Raw genomic sequence first — 20,626 nt, 5'->3', positions numbered from 1 at the left:
GGCCACTCAAATGCCAGGTTTTATTTCAGAATCCATTAATTTTTGAACAAATTTTCAACATTTTTTTGTTGTTTTTACCTGAACACTAGAAATAAAAGTATTTGATCCTTGTATGCCATCAGTCTAATTTAGCAGATGATCATCAAGCGAGCATTTAGTATGGTCACAAAGTTACATGCTAAACTCGGTTAAACAAACAAAAACACGTAAATTGGCCGTCCCCTAACTCATCTTTGCAGCCTTCTTGCAACCCTTAGTGGGTCCAGGTGCGAAGGTGCACGCTGTAGGTGTAAGATGCCCCTTGCTCCTCGTCCCGTCCACCCCCTGGCCCCAGCTGTGTCGGGTGTCGCGGCCCGCCCCCGCTATCGCAGCCCATTTCCCCTTTCCTGCTCAGCCCCGGGGCCGGCGCGCAGGCGCTGGGTGCAGCGGGGTGGAGCGGGGCCGTGTCCCGGTGCCTCGGTGCCGGCGTCCCGGAGCGTCCCGGGGGCGATGGACGTGGGGGCTGCGGCCTTCGGGCGGCTCCTGCCCAGCCTGCGGGACCGTGTCCGCCGCGCCGCCTTCCTGGGTGAGCGCCGGGGCTGGGGGGGGGCCCGGCCTGCCCCGCTGGGCGCAGCCCTCTCGAAGCTTGCCTTTGTGGTTTCACTGCGGTGTGGAAGAGGAGCCGTGGCCGCTGTCGTAGAGCAGCGTGAGAGGGGAGCTAGGTGCAGCAAGCGTGTTGGTGCTTGCTGAGAGCGAGCCCCATAGGGATGTGGGGGTGCTTTTCAGAATGAGAGCCTTGGGAGACTATTGGAAGGAAAATGGGGACATGCAGAGGGAGGCATTAAAACAGCCTTTGCTTTGTAATGACCCCTGAGGAAAGAGGAGAGTGAAAGATGCTGCTTTCGTTCACTGTGTTACATACCAGTGGTGAGGCAGGCTTCTCCCAGAAAAGGTGCTTCCCTTCACTCATCTTGAGAAATCGCTCAGGGAGGGAGAGGGTTCAGTCTTGGAGCAGTTGATCACTTTTTTTCTGAACCTGCTGTTGGGTTTAACAAAGAGGTTGGGGTGAAGAGAGGTCCTTCGGAGACCCTCAGCCAGGTGCTGGTGAAATGTGTGCCTCATATTTTGTTTTGTTTTGGTATTTTTCTTCTCTCAACAGGCCTGGATATGGAGTTCACTGGCTTATACTCGACTTTCCCACAAAATAACCAGCCCAGGTAAAGCTGCTGGACTTTAAACGTGAGGAAGAATTGCTGTTCAAGCTTTGTGAAAGCCAACTTGTGCGTTGCCACAGTTCTCACTTTCGTTCCCCTTCCCCCACCCCGTGCTTTGGGTTTTATTTTAATAGCCTGTTTGATTCCCCCGCCGAGCGGTACCTGAAGGTCAGGCAGAGCGTTCAGCGCTTCACGGTCACCCAGCTCGGTAAGTGCTGCTCGACAGAGAGCACAGTCTCACGAGGTCCCCCTTGAAACCAGCCTCCTGCTGGCTGGTGAGCCCTTGAAGCCCTGTGTTTGAATTCTGTTCACAGAGCCATTTGCTTGCAATGGTAATTTGGTTGGTTTGTTTTTCTCTGATGTTTCTACTATCAGCTTTTTAATACTGTAAATAATTTAAAGTCAGGTGGGCCATATGCTTCTTACTGGTCTAAAGTTACCATATTTAAAGATTATAGATAAAATACAGAGCTATAAAAAGCAAGGGTGCAAGCAAGGAGTGATAGCAGCTCCTATTCAAGGCTGTCATTGATACGGTGTATGTGTAAGGGGACTATGAGACAGACAAAGGGTGGTGTTTCTGATGTTCCTAAAATGGAGAAAAAAGTCAACAAGAGAAGGGGATGGTGGTGGAGGGCTATTAGCAGTTTTCTTAAGAACCAGTTAAAGGTCAAGAGCCAAACTCCAGATTTGTTTTACATACTCTTCAAGCCCTTAATGTTCTTTTTAGGGATTAATAGGAAAATGAGGACCTAAATACCCAGCTCCTTCCATATGCTTTTGTAGTGTAGCTGGACCCACTGGCCTACGTGTGCATAGTTGGAGACTTTTGTCACTGACTCCCCTCTTCTCACCCCTTGCTCAGTCTATTTACTGCTTAACCAGACCTGGCTTCTTGCTTAACTGAACACTGAGGAGCCTTTAGGGCTGTCAGGGAGCTGGAGAGTGGCCTGGCAGTTTCTGTAAAGATTGCAGTGTGGTGTTAGTGAAGGAGAAACACTCACTCCTTCAGGGATCCCCACATCACTTACTTAATTTTCACGGTATTTGTAGACATCAGCCCAACATCACCATTTCAGTTCAGATCTCTCTTTCTTGCAGGGCTGGCAATATTCTCAAAAGAAAATTCAAACAAGTAAGTAAAAAGCATCCTTTCCATGTAGACTTGTGCTTTTCTGTTAAAATGAAGGCGGCGCAGTTGAGCTTTTATGCAGATATCTCTTGGGAAGGGCTGTCTCATTTCTTGTAATCATCTTCTAGAGAGATTTTTCTCTTTGTTGTAGGTATGTGGTGCATTCATACAACTTTTTTCTCTTTCCCTCAACGCTGGGAGTTACGGATGTTGAATTCACCCTCTCTGCATCTAGTATTCAATTCCTGTCTCATTACGGCTTTGACTTTAATAAGGTATGTAGTCTATATGCCAGGAATCTACAGCAGAGGAGGTCTGTGCAATTCTAGGAAAAACTATGATTAATATCCCTAAATGATACATTCTTGGGGTAGGTAGCTTCTTCCTAATGTGTGAATCCATTGTGTGGTTCATTATCAACAGGGAGTGTGAGCACTGGATTTTTGAAGTGCCTGAGAGGCAATAACCACATCTTTGTCAGCCTAAGACAGATTCCCCTATCTCCAAAGATGAAAACACAACCCTGCTGAGCCTAGAAGTTGCTAAACAGACCCCAGTGGGAGTCTTTAACTTGCCATGAAGGTGGGGAAGTCTCAGTTTACCTGTATCTTATGTATTGCCACACTTCCCATAAACTGAGGCTGTTCTTAAATAAGAGCACTGTTTAGCAATTTTGGGTAGGTCGCATCATATGTTGGTATCTTCACATTTGAAGTATCTCAGTAAAGGAAAGATAAAAGCAGAGCAAAAAAAAAAAAGTGTCTTCCTTTATGTACAAGTACATCTTGGATTACCTACAGTTGGTGTTTTTGGAGAAGATACTGTGAGAATGAGAAACACCAGCATTTCCCAAATACATGCCAGTTTTGGAACTGACTGACCTGCTATTCTTTAATTTGGTGCAAAAAAGTCCATGGGACAGTAACTAAGCAATTTTTTCCCCTTCAGTTCCTGAAAGATGGAATCCCATACATGAATGAGCTACAGGAGAAGAGCCTGAACCAGCGTCTCTCAGAAGGTAGCTGGAGAATCTGCAGGTGAGCCTTATTCAGAGAGGTGGCTCCTGTACCGATGCTGTTAAGAGCTCACCTGCACCCAGATCACGTTTTGTAAATTAGTAAAACGTGTTGATCTGAATGCCTCGCTGCCAGCTCTTCCCGCATGCTGTGGTCTGCCCAGAGGAGGACTGAGATCACAGAACCACAGACTGGCTGAGGTTGGCAGGGGCCTCTGGAGGCCACCTGGTCCAACTCCCTCCTCACGCAGGGCCACCCAGAGCTGGTTGCCCAGGCCCATGTCTAGATGGCTTCTGGAGATCTCCAAGGAGGCAGACCCCACAGCCTCTCTGGGCAACCTGTGCTCAGTCACCCACACGGTACAGAAGCACACTTCCTGATGTTGAGATAGAAAAGATCACGGGGCACATTTTGGAGAGCTGGGTGCATATTTGGGAAATGCTTCCGCGTTCCCACAGCAAGGCATGAGTCTCATCTATAAAACGAACAAATAAAAAATAATTTCTCTCACTCTCCCTCTTTCTCTCTGATCCTGCTTTAGTGCTCTGGACAGGGATGTGATGAGGAAGGCTACTGATGAAGTGACCAGTTGGATAGTAGCAGCAGAGGAAGGGGAGACTATGATTCTGAAGGATCTGAGCGGTACGAAACAGGGCGCCTCCCTTAGGTCCCGGTGGGCTCTGAGTGGCTTCATCACTTCTCCTGAACATCTGGGGCTGCTTGTGGCCTTTGCTGCCTGTTCTCTTAAACAAGTCTGTTGAGACTGAAAGCACACATGCCCATCCTGTGTTTACAGCCCTTTGCTGCTGTCTGTGCCTCCATTCTTGTCAGGAATTCATCTCTGAGCTCCGCTTTTCTGCGCTGTTGTGGCATTGGGTCTCCCTGTGGTGGAGGTGATGTCTAGGTGCTGGGATGAGGAGAGCTTGTTTTGTGGTAATTGGCTTCTGTTTTGTGCTTCTTCAGAGTAGCAACTGGAGAATTTGTAGTTGGTCTGAATCAGGAGAACTTTGGACTTGTTTGCAATGGACTTGTTTTCAGCCCTGGGTCATCTTTGTTTGTTTGTTTTGCGGTGTTTCTCCTTCCCATCACAGAAGAGGAAGGTGGATCTCCTTCCAGAGTTTGGTGCTTCCCTTGTGCAGCAGCAAGAAGGCACGTGGAGCCACAGGAAGAAATAATGCCAGCGGTGATGAGAGGCCAGGTGCAGCCTGGGTTAGCCTTTAGGAGGCACAGCAGCAGAGCTGAGAAGTCTCTGTGCTATTCTGGGGGAGCAGAAGTACATGGAATTGTAGCAGGGGCCAATTTGTAGGTTTGTTCATGGAGACCAAACCTTAATCCTCTTGGTCAGGGGGTGAAACACAGGAAAAGGTTAGGAAGGACTGAAAGTATTTAAGACTTTGTCTTTTGATACTTTTGTTATTTTTCCCCTCAGTCGAAGAGTGTGAAATACAGAGGGTAGAGAGTGTGCTCAGTTTCATATCTACTACAACTGCTGTAGGAGATATAATGAAACTTAATAGGATCTGGCAGTGACCACCTGTGACTGGAAAAAAACAAAAAACATTTATTTAAGCAATGAGACTTATTAAAGGATCTTTTAGCATGACAGAGGTTAATTCATTATCAGCTATTTCTCCTCTGTGCTTGGTTTCTGCGTGTTTTGCTCTGACACCTTTCAGAAAAACAGCCAGTCTTTTTCGGAGCATTCATGGTTACCTTCCTCCCTCTTCTTGTTTTCAGTGGTCTTTTGCTTTCCTCTATGTCCTCACAAAGACTTATTTGATTGAAATTCTCACTGTGACTTTTTTTGCTGTCATGTGAGTAGGAATGTACTAAAATCATTTATTCAGGCCTCTTTTTTTGTACACTGGAGGAGAAAAATCTGGTCAGTCCTTCTGTCTAGAAAAAAAAGTGTTTTCCAAATAGGCTTCTCTGCACCTATGAAATTTTTACTATTTCTTTTCTGCCTTAGGCTCTCAGATGCTTGAAGTTCAGCTGGTTCTGAGACAAGCTCTCCAAAATGTTTGGACACAGCCTCTTGAAGACGGTGAGGTGAGCTGGAAACTTGGACCTTTTGAAAAGAGGGTTTCTATCTAGATAGATACAACTGGCGTTCTCATAGAGGCACCAAAATGTTGCTTGTACTTTTCATGATAAGGGTCCAGGAGGAGTAGACAACAACAACAACAACAAAAAAAACAATCAAACAAAAGAATGAAAGAATGTTCTGGGCAATGTTGATTCTGAATCCCTTTCCTTGGGATATTTCAAAATTGAGGAACTTTGGTTTTTGTTTCACCTGTAGCAACAAAATGCAGTCAGCTGGAAGTGCTTGTCCCTGGAGGGGTTCTGCAGGGACTTTCTTCCTGTCTTTAGACTTCGATAGATAGCTCTTTGAATACCTTCACAAGAAAGTGCAGTTTTTAGCCTTTTATAGTGGTGTTTTTTTTTTTCCTTTGCTGACCTTTTGCCATATAGTTGCTTTGAATATTTTCACTCTTAATATGGCTTGTTATAGAGGGGTATGCCTTTTTCATCCTTTTTTTTCTAATATTTGGTGCAGTATTTTCTGAATTAAACTTAAGGCTGTGGACTTCTCAAAACATGGCACGAGTCTTAACAGTCAGTTGCTTAGACATAGATTACAGAAGTATTTTTTTTAACATTAGTACTCTTTTGGCTTGATAACAAGTGTCAGCGGAGTGACAGATTTCCTCATCCCACTCACCTGAAACAGAGCCTTTGAGGATTCAGTTTGTGTAATTGCTCTTTTTTTTCTGTTTTTCAGTGCCAAAAACTTATAATATTGGCATAAAGTTAAATTGAATTATGTTTATTTGTGGTCCAGAATATCTGTGGTAGGAACCACCCTGTTAAAAAGAGAAGTGTTAGTAAGACAGCATTAGAACAGGACTTTTTATTACTGGAGCACTGATGTCAGTAGGGAAGAGAAGTGAGGCTGTTTTGAGGTCCCAGGAACGTGCTATTTCTCTCTCCCTCATAGCCTAGAAGCTAGACACGAGTCCTCAGCATTACTGAGCTCCAGTAAGCAATGCACATGCAGCTAGTGTGGGAGGCTGAGGTATCTAATATATATTCTTTTCAGGTAGTGGTGAAAAAAGTGAGTCCGCAACAGCGTCGGCTTCTGGAAAACTCTTCACTTGACTACTGCCGGAAGGAGCTGATTCTCATGTCTGCCCGGGGCTTTACCAACCTTTTCCAGATACTTGTTAAAGCTAAAAAGGTAAAAAGCCTCATCTCTACTTTTATTTTTCATCTCTCTTTAATTTGCTACACTGGATGTAGAGGTAAAAGATAAAGAAGTAGTTTGTGTTGAGTGACTCAGCTCATTCAGTGTGATCATCCTGTTTAGCTGTCAGGAAAACTGAGATGAATTCTTAGACTGCAGTCATGGTTAGAAAAAATGCGTGTTAAACATAACATGGTCTTACTGACCATGTTCCTGTCCCAAAGCATACTCAGAAAAAACATTCTGTGATGTGTTTCTTAAACTACTTGAGAAAAGGCAGAGTCTGCAACGCTGAAAATCCTTGTGTTACACAACATGAGTCACCATCTAAGAAAGCTGAGGAGATGCTTGCCTTTGGGGCAAGATACTGTGCTTTTCAGCATGTAGCAGACCATTTATTGGGCCACGTAGGCTGTCAGTGTGACTGTATGTCGCAATTCTTATGTTCTATATGCAGATCATTGAATGAATTTCAGTTTCAGAAGAGTTTAGGCCTGAAAACTGTCCTTCCCCTTCTGGGTGGGCCTACAAATGTGATCACTGAAAGATGCTAGCACTGTTCAGCTGAACTGAGAATCTAGCCCATAGTTTCTTAAATCTATCCAAAATAGGATAGTACTGAAAAATACCCCGTTCAGAAAGTCCACAAGTCTGATTTCCTGACAGCACTAGTCCTGCTGTGACCTTTGCGTCCTGAATGACTTCTGTGTGAGTGCGTGTGGATGCTGTCCACGGGAGGAAAGAGCTACAGCTGTTGAGCAGGTCTAAGGTGGGTTACTGAGTCCTTACGCAGAAATGTGCTCCAACAGGCTGTTATGTTCATCTTCTTCCAACAGCCACTGGTGGGACATAACATGTTCGTGGACCTCTGTCATCTTCATGACAAGTTCTACAAACCCCTTCCAGGTAATGCTGTACGTATCGGCTGTCCCTATGTCTGTGCCCCAGGCAGCTGCCTTAGCAGCAGGGATGGGAGGGTAAGCACGGGGTGGGCATTCACCGCCCCAGCCACCTGCAGTGCTTGGTGCTAGTCACCTCTTCTGCACTCCAACTGCTGGAGCAGGGCATCATTCCTCAGGTGAAATACCGTTGGCGTTTCCTCGGTTTCGTAATGTTTTTATCCATGCATTTTGCTTTCAGAAAGCTATGAGGAGTTTAAAAGGAATATTCACAACCTGTTCCCTGTCCTCATAGACACCAAGACTGTCTCAAAATCCATCTGGAAGGTAAGATGCAATGGTGCTTCTGTGTGGCGTTAAAGCTTGTCTTTGACCCGGAAGAGAAAACACCTTTCCTGAGTACACTGTGGTTACAGAGCCGTGACCAGTCCTAAGTGTTGCCATGGGACACTCTATCTGAGATCTCATTTAATGAATCAGCAGTACCAGTAAATGAGCTCATGCGGTTTTCTGACGCAATCCTATTTTACAGAATTACCAGTTTCCTCGAGCATCTACTCTTTCGGAGGTGTATGAGGCTTTGTGCAGGTCAGTGGTGGGCTATAGAAGCTTCTGCAATGGCTTTGTTTTCTTGCGAAAGATACTTTGTATGTTCATTATTTCCCTTCTCCCAGGTATTTTCCAAATGGTTTATTGTCTTTCTAATTTTAAGAGCAAAAGATTTTCCCATCTCTCTTACAAAGTAATTGTGGAGTAAAGTATTTATTCTAAAAGGCACTTCTCCTATCACAGCATTACAGGCCTGGAGTCCATAAAATACATTCTAGTCTATATCGCGTAGCTGACATGTTTCATGTTAGTTGTGTGGTTGTAGTGACCCCTACGTTCCTGAATACCAAGCAGGGCTTCAGAGCTTTGTAGTAGCTTTCCACCCTCATTTTATTGGTCTCAGGGTTAGCTCGCAGTTAGCCTTATACAGAATTTTACTTTTGTGTGTTGCTTTTGGCATGTTATGAAATGAACAAGTTTAAGTTCTCAGTGAAAACATGCCCTAATTTCAAATGGTAGCTCCCAGGAAAGAGCTGTTCTTAGCACTGAGCCCAAAGCAGTCATTAAACACAGTGATCAAGTGGAGCACTGGTAGATACCCTATTTCACAAGCTTAACCATGACATGGTAGAAGACTTCTCTTTCACACTTGTTCTTCCGATAAATTGTTTGTGCATGTGTATTAAATGCTTAGTAAGAATAGCAAAATTTCTTCTTTTCCCTCACCCCTACTCCCAAGTAAATGCCAAATTAAGAGCATATAAAAACAGTACTCTTCCTTGTTCTGTAGCGTTTTCAGACTGCAGATTCTCAGAGTTTTGGTGCTTTTGTTCTTTTATTTCAGTCACTCCATGGGTATCTGTTTAATCTATTTCCCAGAGTCCCGCATTCAAACAGAGCCATCTAAACAACCTCTCTCCTTGAACCTATCCATTGATTTTTAGTTTAATTCATATTTTTATTTGCAATTAGAGCAGATCTGCTGCTTAGAAGTTTTGGCTGTGGAAGGAGACTGAGGTAGTATTTAGGAGATAGTTTTCAGGAAAACTGTTAGTGTTTAGCAAAGGATCTCACCCCTTAATAGGATAGTAACAAAGTTCCTTTTAAAGTCTTCAATAGCTTTTTCTAAAATGAAGCCACAGCACACTAGAGAACAGGAAAGCCTGGCATATAACTTGTCCTTCGTCACTACGTTAGAGACAAGACAAAAATCTGACGCATCCATTTGTCTTCAGCAGCACCCTAAACCCCACGGATCCAACGGGCCCAGTGATTGCTCTTGCAAGTGACTGTTCACGATACGGTATGTTTTTAAGCACGTCTTCAAAGTTGGGTAGCTAAAGGGGTTGGTTGTATCATCTTCAGCTGTTGGTGTAATTGCTGCCCTTTTGTTGGCTGCGTTTTAAAATGCCTTGTAGAATTGTAGACATGTTGTCGGGTGTAAAGGCTTTAAGGGAAGGAAAGAAACTGCTGGGGGATGGAAAAAAAAAATAGGATTCTGTGGCCAAGCAGATTCCACAGTGTGTTGCAGGTTTTTACTTTTGATTTTGTTGGACACTTACAGCTGAGAAGAAATCTCCTCATGAGGCAGGCTATGATGCATTTCTCTGTGGTTCAGGTAAAATACTTCTCAAGCACTTCTTGAACATCTTTCTTGGGACTTGGCAATTCATTTCCTGCTCTGTAGCTCTGTTTACTTCATGCTAAGTAATATTTGTTTATATGCAGTCTTGTTCTTAGTAAATTACCTGCACTTTGAGTTTTTTACTTTCCATAGTTCTATTTATTTAGTTACGTTTCTGTGTCCTTGTTCTAAAGTATCACTGTTACTCCTCCTAGTTCTTCTGAAGTCTGCTCATTTGCTACTACGCAGAGTGACAAAGTGAGTGGTGTTTAAATGTTTATCAAAAATCTTGTTACACAGATGAGTCTTACAGAAAACAGTCCTGAGTTTGCTCTGGCTGACTTCTTGTTTTTCAGTCTGACCTTCCTTTTGGATAAGAGAAAGTGGTATTGAAAATGTCACTGTTCTAATTAGATTGTTATTTTATAAATCTGAAAGTAGTAGATTTATGTCAACGCTGACATTTTGAAAATGTAATCAGGGGCCATGAGATGGCTCAGAGGTTGGAAAATGGCATAGTGAATCCCTTATCCTTGAACAAGCTCTCTCAAGTTCAGTTCACTTGGGTAAGGGTCAAATCATTTTCCATTACTTTCCATTTTTGAAATCTGTGTGATTCAGTGACTTCAGCCAGTTAAGTTCCTGTTCAAATCCCTTCCCCCAGCTTGCAGCTTTTTGGTATCTTCTGCAGAAGCCAAGCCTTGATACACCTATTCCCTCACTAGTCTGGGGGCTCTGTGTTCCAGAGACCATGTGTGGCTCTGCAGTATTGGAGAGACAAAACATTGTCCCTTTTTGTTTTCAGATGTGGTGATACGGTGGAGGCCGATCCTTCTTTCTCTCAGTATCTCACTGTGTTAGCCGAGTACCTGAACAAGGTGAATTTCATCCGAGGTGGTGCCTCAAGCATTGTGCGTATGAATTGCAGGTCTGTAACCACTCTGTGGGGTACGTAGGTCAGTAGCCTAGCTGATGGCTTCATTAGAGGACAAAAATCCACCAGTGCCTCGGCCCATCTTGACAGAAGCTGTCTCTGTGCAAGTGACACAAGTGACCTTTCAAAATGGCAAATGAGTTGAAATTCTGCCTTATGAAATAGAATCATAGAACCATTTAGGTTGGAAAAGACCACCAAGACCATCAAGTCCAACCATTAACCTAGCGCTGCCAAGTCTGCCACTAGACCATGTCCGTAAGCACCACATCTATGCATCTTTTAAATACTTCCAGGGATGCTGACTCAACCACTTCCCTGGGCAGCCTGTTCCAGTGCCTCACAATGTTTTCAGTGAAGAAGTTTTTCCTAATATCCAACCTAAACCTTCCCTGGTGCAACTTGAGGCCATTTCCTCTTGTTCCATCACTTCTTGCCTTGGAGAAGAGACTGACCTCCACCTTGCTACAACTACTTTGAGGTAGTTGTGAAGCATTATAAGGTTTCCCTGAGCCTCCTTTTCTGCAAGCTAAATAAGCCCAGCTCCCTCAGCTGCTCCTTGTGAGCCTTGTTCTCTAGATCCTACATCAGCTTTGTTGTGCTTCTTTGGATGTGATCCTCGATGACCTTCTTGTAGTGAGGGACTCAAAACTGAACACAGTACTCAAGGTTTGGCCTCACCAGAGCTGAGTACAGGGGGACAATCACTTCCTTAGCCCTGCTGCCCATGCTACATACAAGCCAGGATGCTGTTGGCCTTTTTGGCTACCTGAGCGCACTGCTGGCTCATGTTCAGATGGCTGTCAACCAATACCCCCAGGTCCCTTCCCACCAGGCAGTTTTCCCACCACAATATATTAATACTGTTATCTTACAGGATGGTATTAATCACTTTACACTGTCCTAACTCTCTGTGCTCTGTAAGAGAGCTTGCTGTTTCTCTGTTTTTTCTGTGACAATAGTGAGTTTGCTTTTACGACTCATGTTAAGAAAAATCCTGGGGCAAAAGAACAATAACCTTGCACCAACAGTTGTGCAGTACGCTGTCCTATTTTTTGTCATGTTTTGCATATTTTCTGATTCTGTTGTCATTCTATATTTCTGTACTATTTCTGAACTCAGATATGTCTCAATATTGCATATTTTCCAGAATTTTTCTGGGGAAGATGTTCCCAGCCAACATCCCCCTCTCTTGGTTGTACGTGTCCAAGGCTGGCCACAGATGAATGAAAGGCAGATTTACCAGGAGTTAAAAGCTCTTTGTCGCTTTGATGTCAGAAGGCTATCAGAGAACCAGTTCATTTTGCTCTCCAATAAATTTAAGCAGTAAGTGACTGGAAAATCCTATCTTTCTGTCCCTTGATCCTCTTTGATCCAAGTTTTCATCCTCCTCTCTCTCTGTTATGACAGCTGTTAGATAAAGAGATTTCTGTCCTGATCTGCGGCATGCTGTAAGCAGCCTGCAAGTCATGGTTAATGACATCTGCTTTCATTACAGTGTCCGGCTTGTTCTACGCGATTATAAACACCACCCTAACCTGCAGATCTCCGTCTATCGCCACTGGAGGCACTCTCCGCATGTGAACTGCTTGTTGCAGTGAGTTACGAAAATCACATGAATGGGGAGGAGGGAGGGAAAGACATCCTGTTCATAGTGCCCAGGCCCTGTCCCATAAGCAGTGTGCTGCTCTTTCTCAGTGTCCTTCTAGAGATCAAGAAGTTGAGGAGGAGGTTCCCATGCTGACTGCTGGTTTGCTGCTTGTGATCTTTCATCCCTGGGCAGCAGGACTTTAAACTTGATCTCAGTTAACCCGAGAACGTTTCCCCACGGAGAGCACAAAACCATGTGCTATCATAACAGACAGGATTACCTTAATGAGCTGCAGTTCTAGCTCCAATAAGCTCGAGGAGAGAGGCGCAGAGTCTCCCAGGTGTGGGAGGGCTGTGGGTTTTTCTGGAGCAGAGTTGAAAGCTCAGTAGCAGGAGAGGATTCCGGATTCAAAATGCATCCCTCTGGAAGGAGAGGCAGCAGTGCTCATGAATGGCGAATTTCTGGCCTGACACAGTTAGAAAAATAATCTCAGTTTTTAATAAGAACAAAATTATGCCTTAAATATAAGTAGCCTTAACAATGTTTTATCATTCTTGTCCTTTAGAGCCTCTGGTATTGTGGCACTGTGGTCTCTGTTGGCCTTTGTACTCGGAGGACCTCCTTTCTGTTCACTGTAAACGACTCTCTCTCAGATGAGACGTGAGGAACACTGATTTTTTTTTAATGTTTATGTTCTGTTTTGTTTCATTTTTCACTTCATTCAATAAAGTATGAAAAAAAAAAAAAGAATAGTGATTTAAATTTATTTCTTGGAAATGAGTTTTTGAAGAGGATGCGTTGGTTTCTGGTTTGTGTTATTTTGTAATCTGTTCAAAGCATAGCCCCCTCCTGAAGAGGTAGAGGTGGTTCTTTTGATGACTAATTTACTTTGATCTTCTTTTGGTTCTTCACAGCTATTCATAACCCCAGTTTGTTCTCAGTGCTTATGTTGCTGCATAAAACACATTTGTGCTGCAGTTCTGGAGGTTATGAAATGAAAGATTATTTTTAACTTCAATTGTAAAGCAGGGGAAATGTCACTATTTACCAAACGAAAAGGGGCAGAGCTGATGGAGAAACCACTCTTGAGGCTCATGAAGGATTATGGGGAATGGAAAATAACTTGCAGTGCTGTGAGTGCTGTGCATTTCAGTGGTAGTGGTGCTGAAGATAGTCGCAGATAAGTGGAATTTGTCAGCTTGCAGTTTGTAGAATATACACAGGGCAGGTGAGTTGTCATATATTTCTGTTTGCTTCTAATGCACAGCACAAGTGCTCCTTTATCCAAAAATATGATGAGACGTGGACTCTGAGAAACTGAGATCAGTTCATATGATATACCTAGAGTATTTGTCAGTCCAGGGACTGCCGTCTTCAGAAATCTTTCTTACAACTGTTCTTCTTAAAAACAATCTACCCATCCATGATTTCCAAATAGTGGTCCCTAGATTTCATCAGTCAGTGTATAATTTAATGGGGCTCACGGTAATGTACCATGTAGAATCTGCCTTTATTTTACTCTAAAATGGGAATTGCTGTAGAGGACCGTAAAGCAACAACACAGCATTGCAGTGTGCGTGAAGATCACGTGCGCTCTGCTGCTAACGGTTAGCTGCGTTGCTGGTCTGTAGGGCATTGTATCTTCAGATGTGGTTCTTGAGTTCTGCACCGCTTGTGGTTTGCACCTCTCATTTCATAAGATAAGTCAGTTATTTTTCTGTGTAGAGGCTGAGTTTTTTTCCTTTTTTTTGTAACCCCTTCAGTGATGGCATTTTCTGTCACAATGTTCCTTTAAATACCCGTGCAAGTAAGGTGTGTTTTTGTCTTCTAGCATCACTACAAACATCACTTGCATCAAGCAGAGCACAGACACTGTATTGTGTAGAGTAGAGAAAGTTTTTAAATTTTTGCTCTCTTTCCCCCATTTTCTTTTCCAAATGACAAACAGACAAAAAATGAATTGGCTCATGGTGGTAGTAGTATGGCAGTAGTTTATCCTCTAAAGAAACATGCTTCTCTTTAGAAGAAAGCAGAGGTCCTTTCACCCCTTTTTCAGGAACAGCCCATAGGTCTGACTGTGCCTTCTCCTTTTCCAAGGCACAGGCATGCCTCACAAAGCCAAATACAGTAGTGAATCAAGACTTGGGTTTCCTTCATTAGATCTGGGATAACTTACAAATAATAGTTGCTCTAGACCTACTAGATAATCCTTTACATTGGTTAAGTTTGCATTCAAACTGTATACGTGAAGAGGAAATAAGAGCAGGTTTCTGATCTTCCTCGGGAGAATTTTCAGACATGAGTTGCCAGTGTGTAATAACCTAGGGTCTATCACTTCTGAGAGCATTTTAAAGATATAAATCAGGTGTGCTATCAGTCAATTCCCATGAAATGGGTTAGCTGGGGGCTAGTCTGACAAATCAGAGCAGCAGCTCTTACCTGTGGGAACAGGTTTACAAATTCTGAGCAGCTTTAGATCAAGACAACATCTCCCTGAACATGCCAATATGGCAATTCTGACCTCAGCTGTTGATTTTGCTCCAGACTAGGGAATTGTTACTAATCCAAGCTGGAAGTATTAAAAGTAGTTCTGGTTACACCCATTCCTACATGCCTTCTGCAAGGAGGGGGAGGTACTTCAGAGTCTTGCGAAACCAGCCCAAGGTGGTGCAACCTGCCTCGTAACTCTAGCTTTGAGGATGTGCATGCCAAAGTTGCTGGGTGGCTCTGAGGGCTGGCAGCTCAGAAATCAAGCCTATGTCCCAAAGTCAGTGACAAAATCACGGCCAAGGAGGAGGAAAGGATTTACTTCTTGGTTTAAGCCAATGTATAATTTTCATATAGAAGAAAGCTTTATATAGCCCTCTGTTTCACAGCAGTGTGAATTAATGTTTCTTAGTAATGTTATGCATTCAATCAAAATACATCATAGCTTGATGCATATTGGAAGGGCAAGGTTACAGATGCCTTGCTGGAAGAATCAAGAGGAACAGCACCGTCCTAAGTGCCGGTGTCACTCACCCTCTTGATGCTACATAGCCCAACAAGCCAGGGTTGCTCTGGCTGTGCTGCAGTGTCATGGCTGAGTCTGAACTTTGTATGCTGATCAAGCAACTGAGGAAATTTCTATATGCCTTTGAGCTTGACAATATGGGAAAGCCCTTCTGTGCAACTGCTCTGTTAACGTGTTTGTGTTGTTCTCCATATAGAGTGCCAGGTCTGACTCTGATGTTCTCATTTTATCTTCCCTTTTCCTGATAGCCCACCATCTCCTGCAGTCTCCATTCTTCAGAAGACTTATTGAGGGGGCAGTGGATCAAATGTTGTGGACGTGCTTGTTCCAGCATCCCTTCTGCTTAACTAAAGGACATGACAGAAGGGAGCGCTCCTTTCTCGTAAGGGAAGCGTTGTGTTGGTCAGGTCCCCTGTAAGGCAGGTGTCCAAAGGAGAAAACAGACCAGCCACTCTGGGGAGAGCACAACTCTGTATCTCTTGGTTTGCCCTGCAATAGCAATAATTACTCCTGAGTAATGCTGAGCCAGCTGTAGGTGCTGTGTGCCCTGTGGTGGGAGGTGGGTTCCAGCGTCTGGCAGCAGAGGTGGCTGCCATCAGAGCCCCCACCAGGGCCAGGCCACATGTCCCCATTGAGCGCTAGCGGAGAGCTGTCCTGGTGAGGATGTCTGAGCCCTACATATTCGATTAAAATGACTGGCTGAGCAGCAAGGGGGGAGGGAGGTTGCTGCCTGCTGCCTCAGAGACCTGGGGATCAGTGGGGCAGAAGGTGAATGAGGGTGGCTGTGGGACGCAGGCCAGGGCAGGCAGAAAGGGGCCTCAGCAAGGATGAAGCCTGGAAGGAGAACATGAGCAGGCAGGGGTGAGAGAAAGAAAGATTTTCTTCTGTAGGGGCTGTGAGTTTGTTTCAAGGCAGGAAGCCATGAAAAGTGATGAAGAATCGTACTGCAGAGAAGCCTGGGGGAGGAGGGAGAGCTTATGCTAAGTGTCTCACAGAGCTCATGCCTGTTTTCTCTTGCTGCAAAACCTGCCTTGTTCTGGCTTGTGGTTTAAACTGGTTTTAACAAAACCAGTGCTCCAGGTGCCCTGTGAGCACTTCCAGGCTCACCTTCGGGTACAGAGCATGGGGCAGCCTAACCCCGAGGGGTACCTGGACAGAGGCTGCTGGCCTTCAGGTAGGGGCACCACACACAGGAGTGCCCCTGGCTGCCGTTCAAGCACCTGCCCTGCAGCTCAGGCAGGGGAACGAGAGACCTGGATTCTCAGCATGGGGGCACTGAAGCATGCCTTCCCATCAGCGTCCTACCAAACAGTCTTCTTGCGGCTCCTCGGCCAGGTGAGCATATGGAGATGAACAGAGCAATGTTTCCCCAGCAGTGCATTTTCAGGGGCAAGATGGAGAATGGGTCCTGTGCACTCCCTCTCCATGTCGGACAGCTGAGGTCCTCTTCTAGACACAAGACCAATCAATGGTGGACTTGCTATTTCTGGAGCATGTATATACAGGTATCATACAGAGACCTGTATAAGGTCCTCTCCAGACAGCTTTTAAAAGAAAATAGCAGCAGCAGCGCTGTAAAAACAAAACAAAACAAACAAACAAACAAACATAACAACCAACCAAAACAAACAAACAAACAAAAAAACCCACCATAATTCCAGTGCTATAAGTTAGGCTTGCTTTTAAAACATCTATGGGATTAAAGTCTACAAAGGGTAATGGTTACTGCACAGGCAAAATGCATGATGTCCCGCAAAACACATCCAGGTTAAAAAAAAAGGGGGGGGGGGGGGGGAAACAAGTTATTTAAAACATGAAAATAAGTTGTTTGACACCATATGAGACATACATAAATTGAGGAAATCCTAAAGTAATTCTAAGTCTGGATCTGGTCCCACCCACTGACACCCTTGAGGTTCATCTGGGTTTTTAAGCAGTGAAAACTGTGGAAGAATAATCAGCAACTCTCATTCTGTACTTTGAACTAATACAGAATATTTTATTTGTTCCGTAAGACTTGGAACAAAGTGATACTAGTGATCAGACGCAGCTGTGGCACGTTCTCTCTAAAAGATGCTGCTAGAAGCTTCTGCTTTGCCTCCAGCTTTCAATTACCAAAGGATGTGCTGGCTATAAAATTTCTCATTATTTAACAAACTGCTTGCAGCCAGCATAACCAAACAGGCTATGTTCATTTGCCCACTGGAACTGATCTGTCCTGTGCATGAAACACACACAACAGACTTGGCTGTTCCTACACAAAGAAGAGGTTTGCAAACCCACAAGCTCCCACAGCCGCCTGCAGTGCTCGAAATTTGCCCCCTCCCCTGGGATGCGGTAGTGGAGCAGCTTGATGTAATTGTTCCATAGGGCCGCTGGGTCATGGGAACTGGTGCCACAGGAGACCTGCTGGGCTCCAGGGGCTGGGCTGGGGCTGGCGGCTGAGCCAGGGGTGCCTGGGGGCTGTCTGCAGCCGGAGGCATCCCCATGGAGGGGGGATGCTCATGCTTCACAGCCTGCGTGTACCATGACTTAGCACGACAGAAGAGCGTGGTGATGGGGGACAGAAAGGCAGCGGGAGCTCTTCCCTAATCCCATAGGCACCTGTCACCATCTTTAAACTCTTAGTCTTTACCTTTGTGCTTCCAGTGGTGTCACTGCTGGAAGAGGCGCCCGGAGGAACAAATCTCTTCTGTCAGTGGCTGCTGGGTCACTGTGCTGAGGGACACCGCACAGAGCAGGAGGCAGGGCTGCTGCAGCGCAAGGCCCTGCTCCATCCCCTTGCTGCAGGCAGTTCCCAGGCAGGACAAACTTGCCTGTGGACTATTTTTATTAATAGTATTTGTGCTGCAGCAATGGTCACAAATTGGTGGCACGCATGCCAGGGCACGTGCCTTGCTGCAGGCAAAGACAAGCATACTGGAGGACTCTGGTCCCATTCCTTCCTCCCAGTTTTGGTTCCCACCAGCTGCCAGGGTCAGCGAGCGCAGGAGAGAGATTGGATTTGCCTCTTCTCAGTGGGGGAGAGGGGCTGGGAGAAGAAGGATTTGGAGAGGAAGGCAGCAACCTGAGGTGATGTGAAGGGGTTAGCTACTGCTGACCTTTGGGGTGAAACTGGGCAGCCTCACCTGCACATCACTTCATCCACGTTGAAGGTCACTGCTTCTCTCAGGTTTTTGCAAGTTCACCCTCTAATTTGCTTCAGGCTAACAGAGCCCCAGCAGCTCAAAGCCCACCCAGCCCTTTTAGCAGAGAGAGGCAAGAGGGCTGGAGCAGTCCAGGAGAGGAGCTGGCAGCCTGCAGCAAAGAATAGTGCTTCTGTCCTGCTGCTCCCCTGCCTTCCCACCCTCCTGCTGGGCACCGTGCTCAGTTTCTGTGGTCCGGCTTTGGAACATGTCTTTCTGGTTTGTGTGTGGGGGTGGCTTTTCCCTATGGTTATCCTCCAGAGCCTTTGCCACCCATACTGGGCTTTGCAACAGCACTTTGGCCCCCCTGAGGCTCAGCTGGGGACCCATCATGCCTCCCCTTCCTTGGGAGGTGCTGCTGGCAGGGTGCACCCACAGCACTGCTCCAGCCCCCGAAAAGAGGTGGAGAGCTTTATGTCTGTTCACACTGAAGACTCACAGTTCTTCCTGGGCAATCTTGCCTAGTGACTCAATGTCTTTATAAATGTCTAAATGACACTGATTCAGGAGTCCCACATTTCAAAATGCTTGTGAGTCTGACGGGCACAGCAAAGATAAGGAATATCATCATGGTGACAATAGTGGTAATGGAAAGCCTCACATGTGGCCTCTGCTGTGGAGACCTCTTTTGGACAGTGATGAACAAGATCAGACTAGAGAGAACCACAGTGTGTGTGTGTGTAAAATTAGGAAATTTATGTTGGAAGTGGAGATAATGATTGCAATGCTTATTCCAGAGCCCTGAGAGCAGAGCTTGTGAGTCCTTCACTTGGTGGAACGCCTCATCCCGCTGACCGGGCAGGAGAGGCAGTACACACACAGGCTGAGAGAGGCTCAGGCCACCCGTGCTGGCACTGTAAGGAAAACACGATGCTCGGGCACTGCTCTGTACTGATGGCTGTCCAGGGAAAGAGACTGGTGTGCCCACTGGAAAAAACAATGCTCAGCATGGAGATAGCTGAGGAACTTCTCTGAACAGGTGACTGCAGGTCCGTGTCCATCACAAGGCATCTGAAGGGAAAGAGAAAAGCAATGATGAACAGATTTAAGACATATGCATCAAATTTCCTCTTCTTCATCTCAAAGCAAAGAAACCAGAGGATGTTACCATGCCCTCCTAATCCCAACATGGTGCTGGGAAGCACTAAACTGGCAAAGGTTGCCTTCAGAAATAATGCGCTGTCTTCTAAACCATTGGGCTTGATCTCGTTTGGCTTTGCTGGTCATTTGCTAGCAAGGGACAATGGGGTGTTTTACAGTGCCACAGTGTCACTTGAAGCATGAGCTGTTTTCTGCCAGCAGGAGGAGAATGTTCTGCCATCAGTTTGCATTATTGCAGCTGATGGAAACATATCAGCATCTAATCAAGTAATTTTTACCTTCCTAGGTATTATAATTCAGAGTGACTGCAAAGAACTTAATTTCTCATGAGTCCCACGTATTAGGAACAGAATAGATAGAGTCTCTGAATGTTACTTTAATTAAATCACTTCACCAAAGGAGAGACAGGTTTATTGAACACCCTAGAGTCAGAAGCTGATATGCATTTTTGTTCTGCATATTCTATTACAGATATTTTACTGAGTAACTCTCAATTCTCCATTACAGCTGGCTTGCAAAGATCTCATCTCAGATAAGAAAGAAGGAAAGTAAAAATAGTTTCTTGCAGGGAGAAAGTTACTCATTAGAGAGGACTGCTTCAGAGGTTAAAAAAGAAATTCTGAAAATTGTGCAAATGTCTAAACTGACAGTATTCAGCTGCTAGCACAGCAGATATTCTCATTTAAATAGCAGTGCTTGCAAAGAAATAACTAGAAAAAATAAGTGTTATGTGGACCTACTGACCTTACTTTTATGCATGGTATTAATAACCCAGAACCCTGAAGCAATGAAGCATACTTCTTCTCTTGTGGATCCAGCAATTGTGAAAAAGTAGCAAATTATCTATATTATAAGGTGTTTGTTCAGCTAGTAAGTACTATTCATAGAAACCAAACAGATAAAATCATAACTCATCATCAAAGAAAAAAATCACAACAGCTTGCTAAAGTCATGTTTATTTAACCTAAAAGTTTGTAGATTTTTCAGAGCACATGAAGGCATAAATCAGAATGATTTGTGTCCCTCTTTGTTAAAATGGCAATTAATGCATTGTGTTAACACATAAACATACACATATGTAAATACATAACTGTCTCATTTGAGTGTGCATTATTTGCTATCTAGTGTAGTTTGCTCATATT

At 44.8% G+C, this 20,626-nt stretch overlaps 2 protein-coding genes across 6 annotated transcripts in view; one reads left to right on the top strand and one right to left on the bottom strand.

Moving 5' to 3' along the window:
• The window catches only part of TCP1 (t-complex 1), a 28,192-nt gene extending 10,695 nt beyond the window's left edge, over nucleotides 1-17,497 (bottom strand). Inside the window, exons 1-2 of the mRNA XM_035322768.1 lie at nucleotides 17,492-17,497; nucleotides 16,517-16,521 (exon numbers count right to left, since the gene is read on the bottom strand). The gene's annotated coding sequence lies outside the window, so the exon portion shown is untranslated. The remainder of the gene's footprint in view (nucleotides 1-16,516; nucleotides 16,522-17,491) is intronic.
• PNLDC1 (PARN like, ribonuclease domain containing 1) lies at nucleotides 484-13,437 on the top strand. 5 transcript variants are annotated; one of them, XM_035322772.1, is made up of 19 exons: nucleotides 484-565; nucleotides 1,139-1,196; nucleotides 1,328-1,401; nucleotides 2,295-2,328; nucleotides 2,477-2,600; nucleotides 3,274-3,362; nucleotides 3,883-3,983; nucleotides 5,311-5,390; nucleotides 6,445-6,582; nucleotides 7,425-7,494; nucleotides 7,729-7,814; nucleotides 8,020-8,075; nucleotides 9,272-9,339; nucleotides 9,601-9,654; nucleotides 9,876-9,918; nucleotides 10,466-10,538; nucleotides 11,745-11,920; nucleotides 12,072-12,191; nucleotides 12,751-13,437. In XM_035322772.1, the coding sequence occupies exons 1-19, from the start codon at nucleotides 490-492 to the stop codon at nucleotides 12,821-12,823; spliced, it is 1,593 nt and encodes a 530-aa protein (XP_035178663.1). In that variant the 5' UTR covers nucleotides 484-489; the 3' UTR covers nucleotides 12,824-13,437. The 5 variants fall into 5 exon arrangements, 3 of the variants coding, with proteins under 3 accessions (XP_035178663.1, XP_035178662.1, XP_035178660.1); XM_035322771.1 differs by having other exon boundaries at nucleotides 10,466-10,571; nucleotides 12,093-12,191; XM_035322769.1 differs by having other exon boundaries at nucleotides 10,466-10,571.
• Nucleotides 17,498-20,626: the final 3,129 nt, after the last annotated feature.

The sequence above is a fragment of the Oxyura jamaicensis genome, chromosome 3 (assembly GCF_011077185.1).
Source record: "Oxyura jamaicensis isolate SHBP4307 breed ruddy duck chromosome 3, BPBGC_Ojam_1.0, whole genome shotgun sequence".
NCBI classification, from domain to species: domain Eukaryota; kingdom Metazoa; phylum Chordata; class Aves; order Anseriformes; family Anatidae; genus Oxyura; species Oxyura jamaicensis.
Note: the sequence above shows the minus strand (reverse complement) of the source record. Positions and strands in the feature narration are given on the sequence as shown.

Coding starts and splice junctions, on each gene's coding strand:
- PNLDC1 (XM_035322769.1), top strand. CDS start 490: ATGGACGTGGGGGCTGCGGCCTTCGGGCGGCTCCTGCCCAGCCTGCGG. Junction 1,402..2,294: donor CTTCACGGTCACCCAGCTCG/GTAAGTGCTGCT, acceptor TCTTTCTTGCAG/GGCTGGCAATATTCTCAAAA. Junction 9,919..10,465: donor CTACTACGCAGAGTGACAAA/GTGAGTGGTGTT, acceptor TTTTGTTTTCAG/ATGTGGTGATACGGTGGAGG.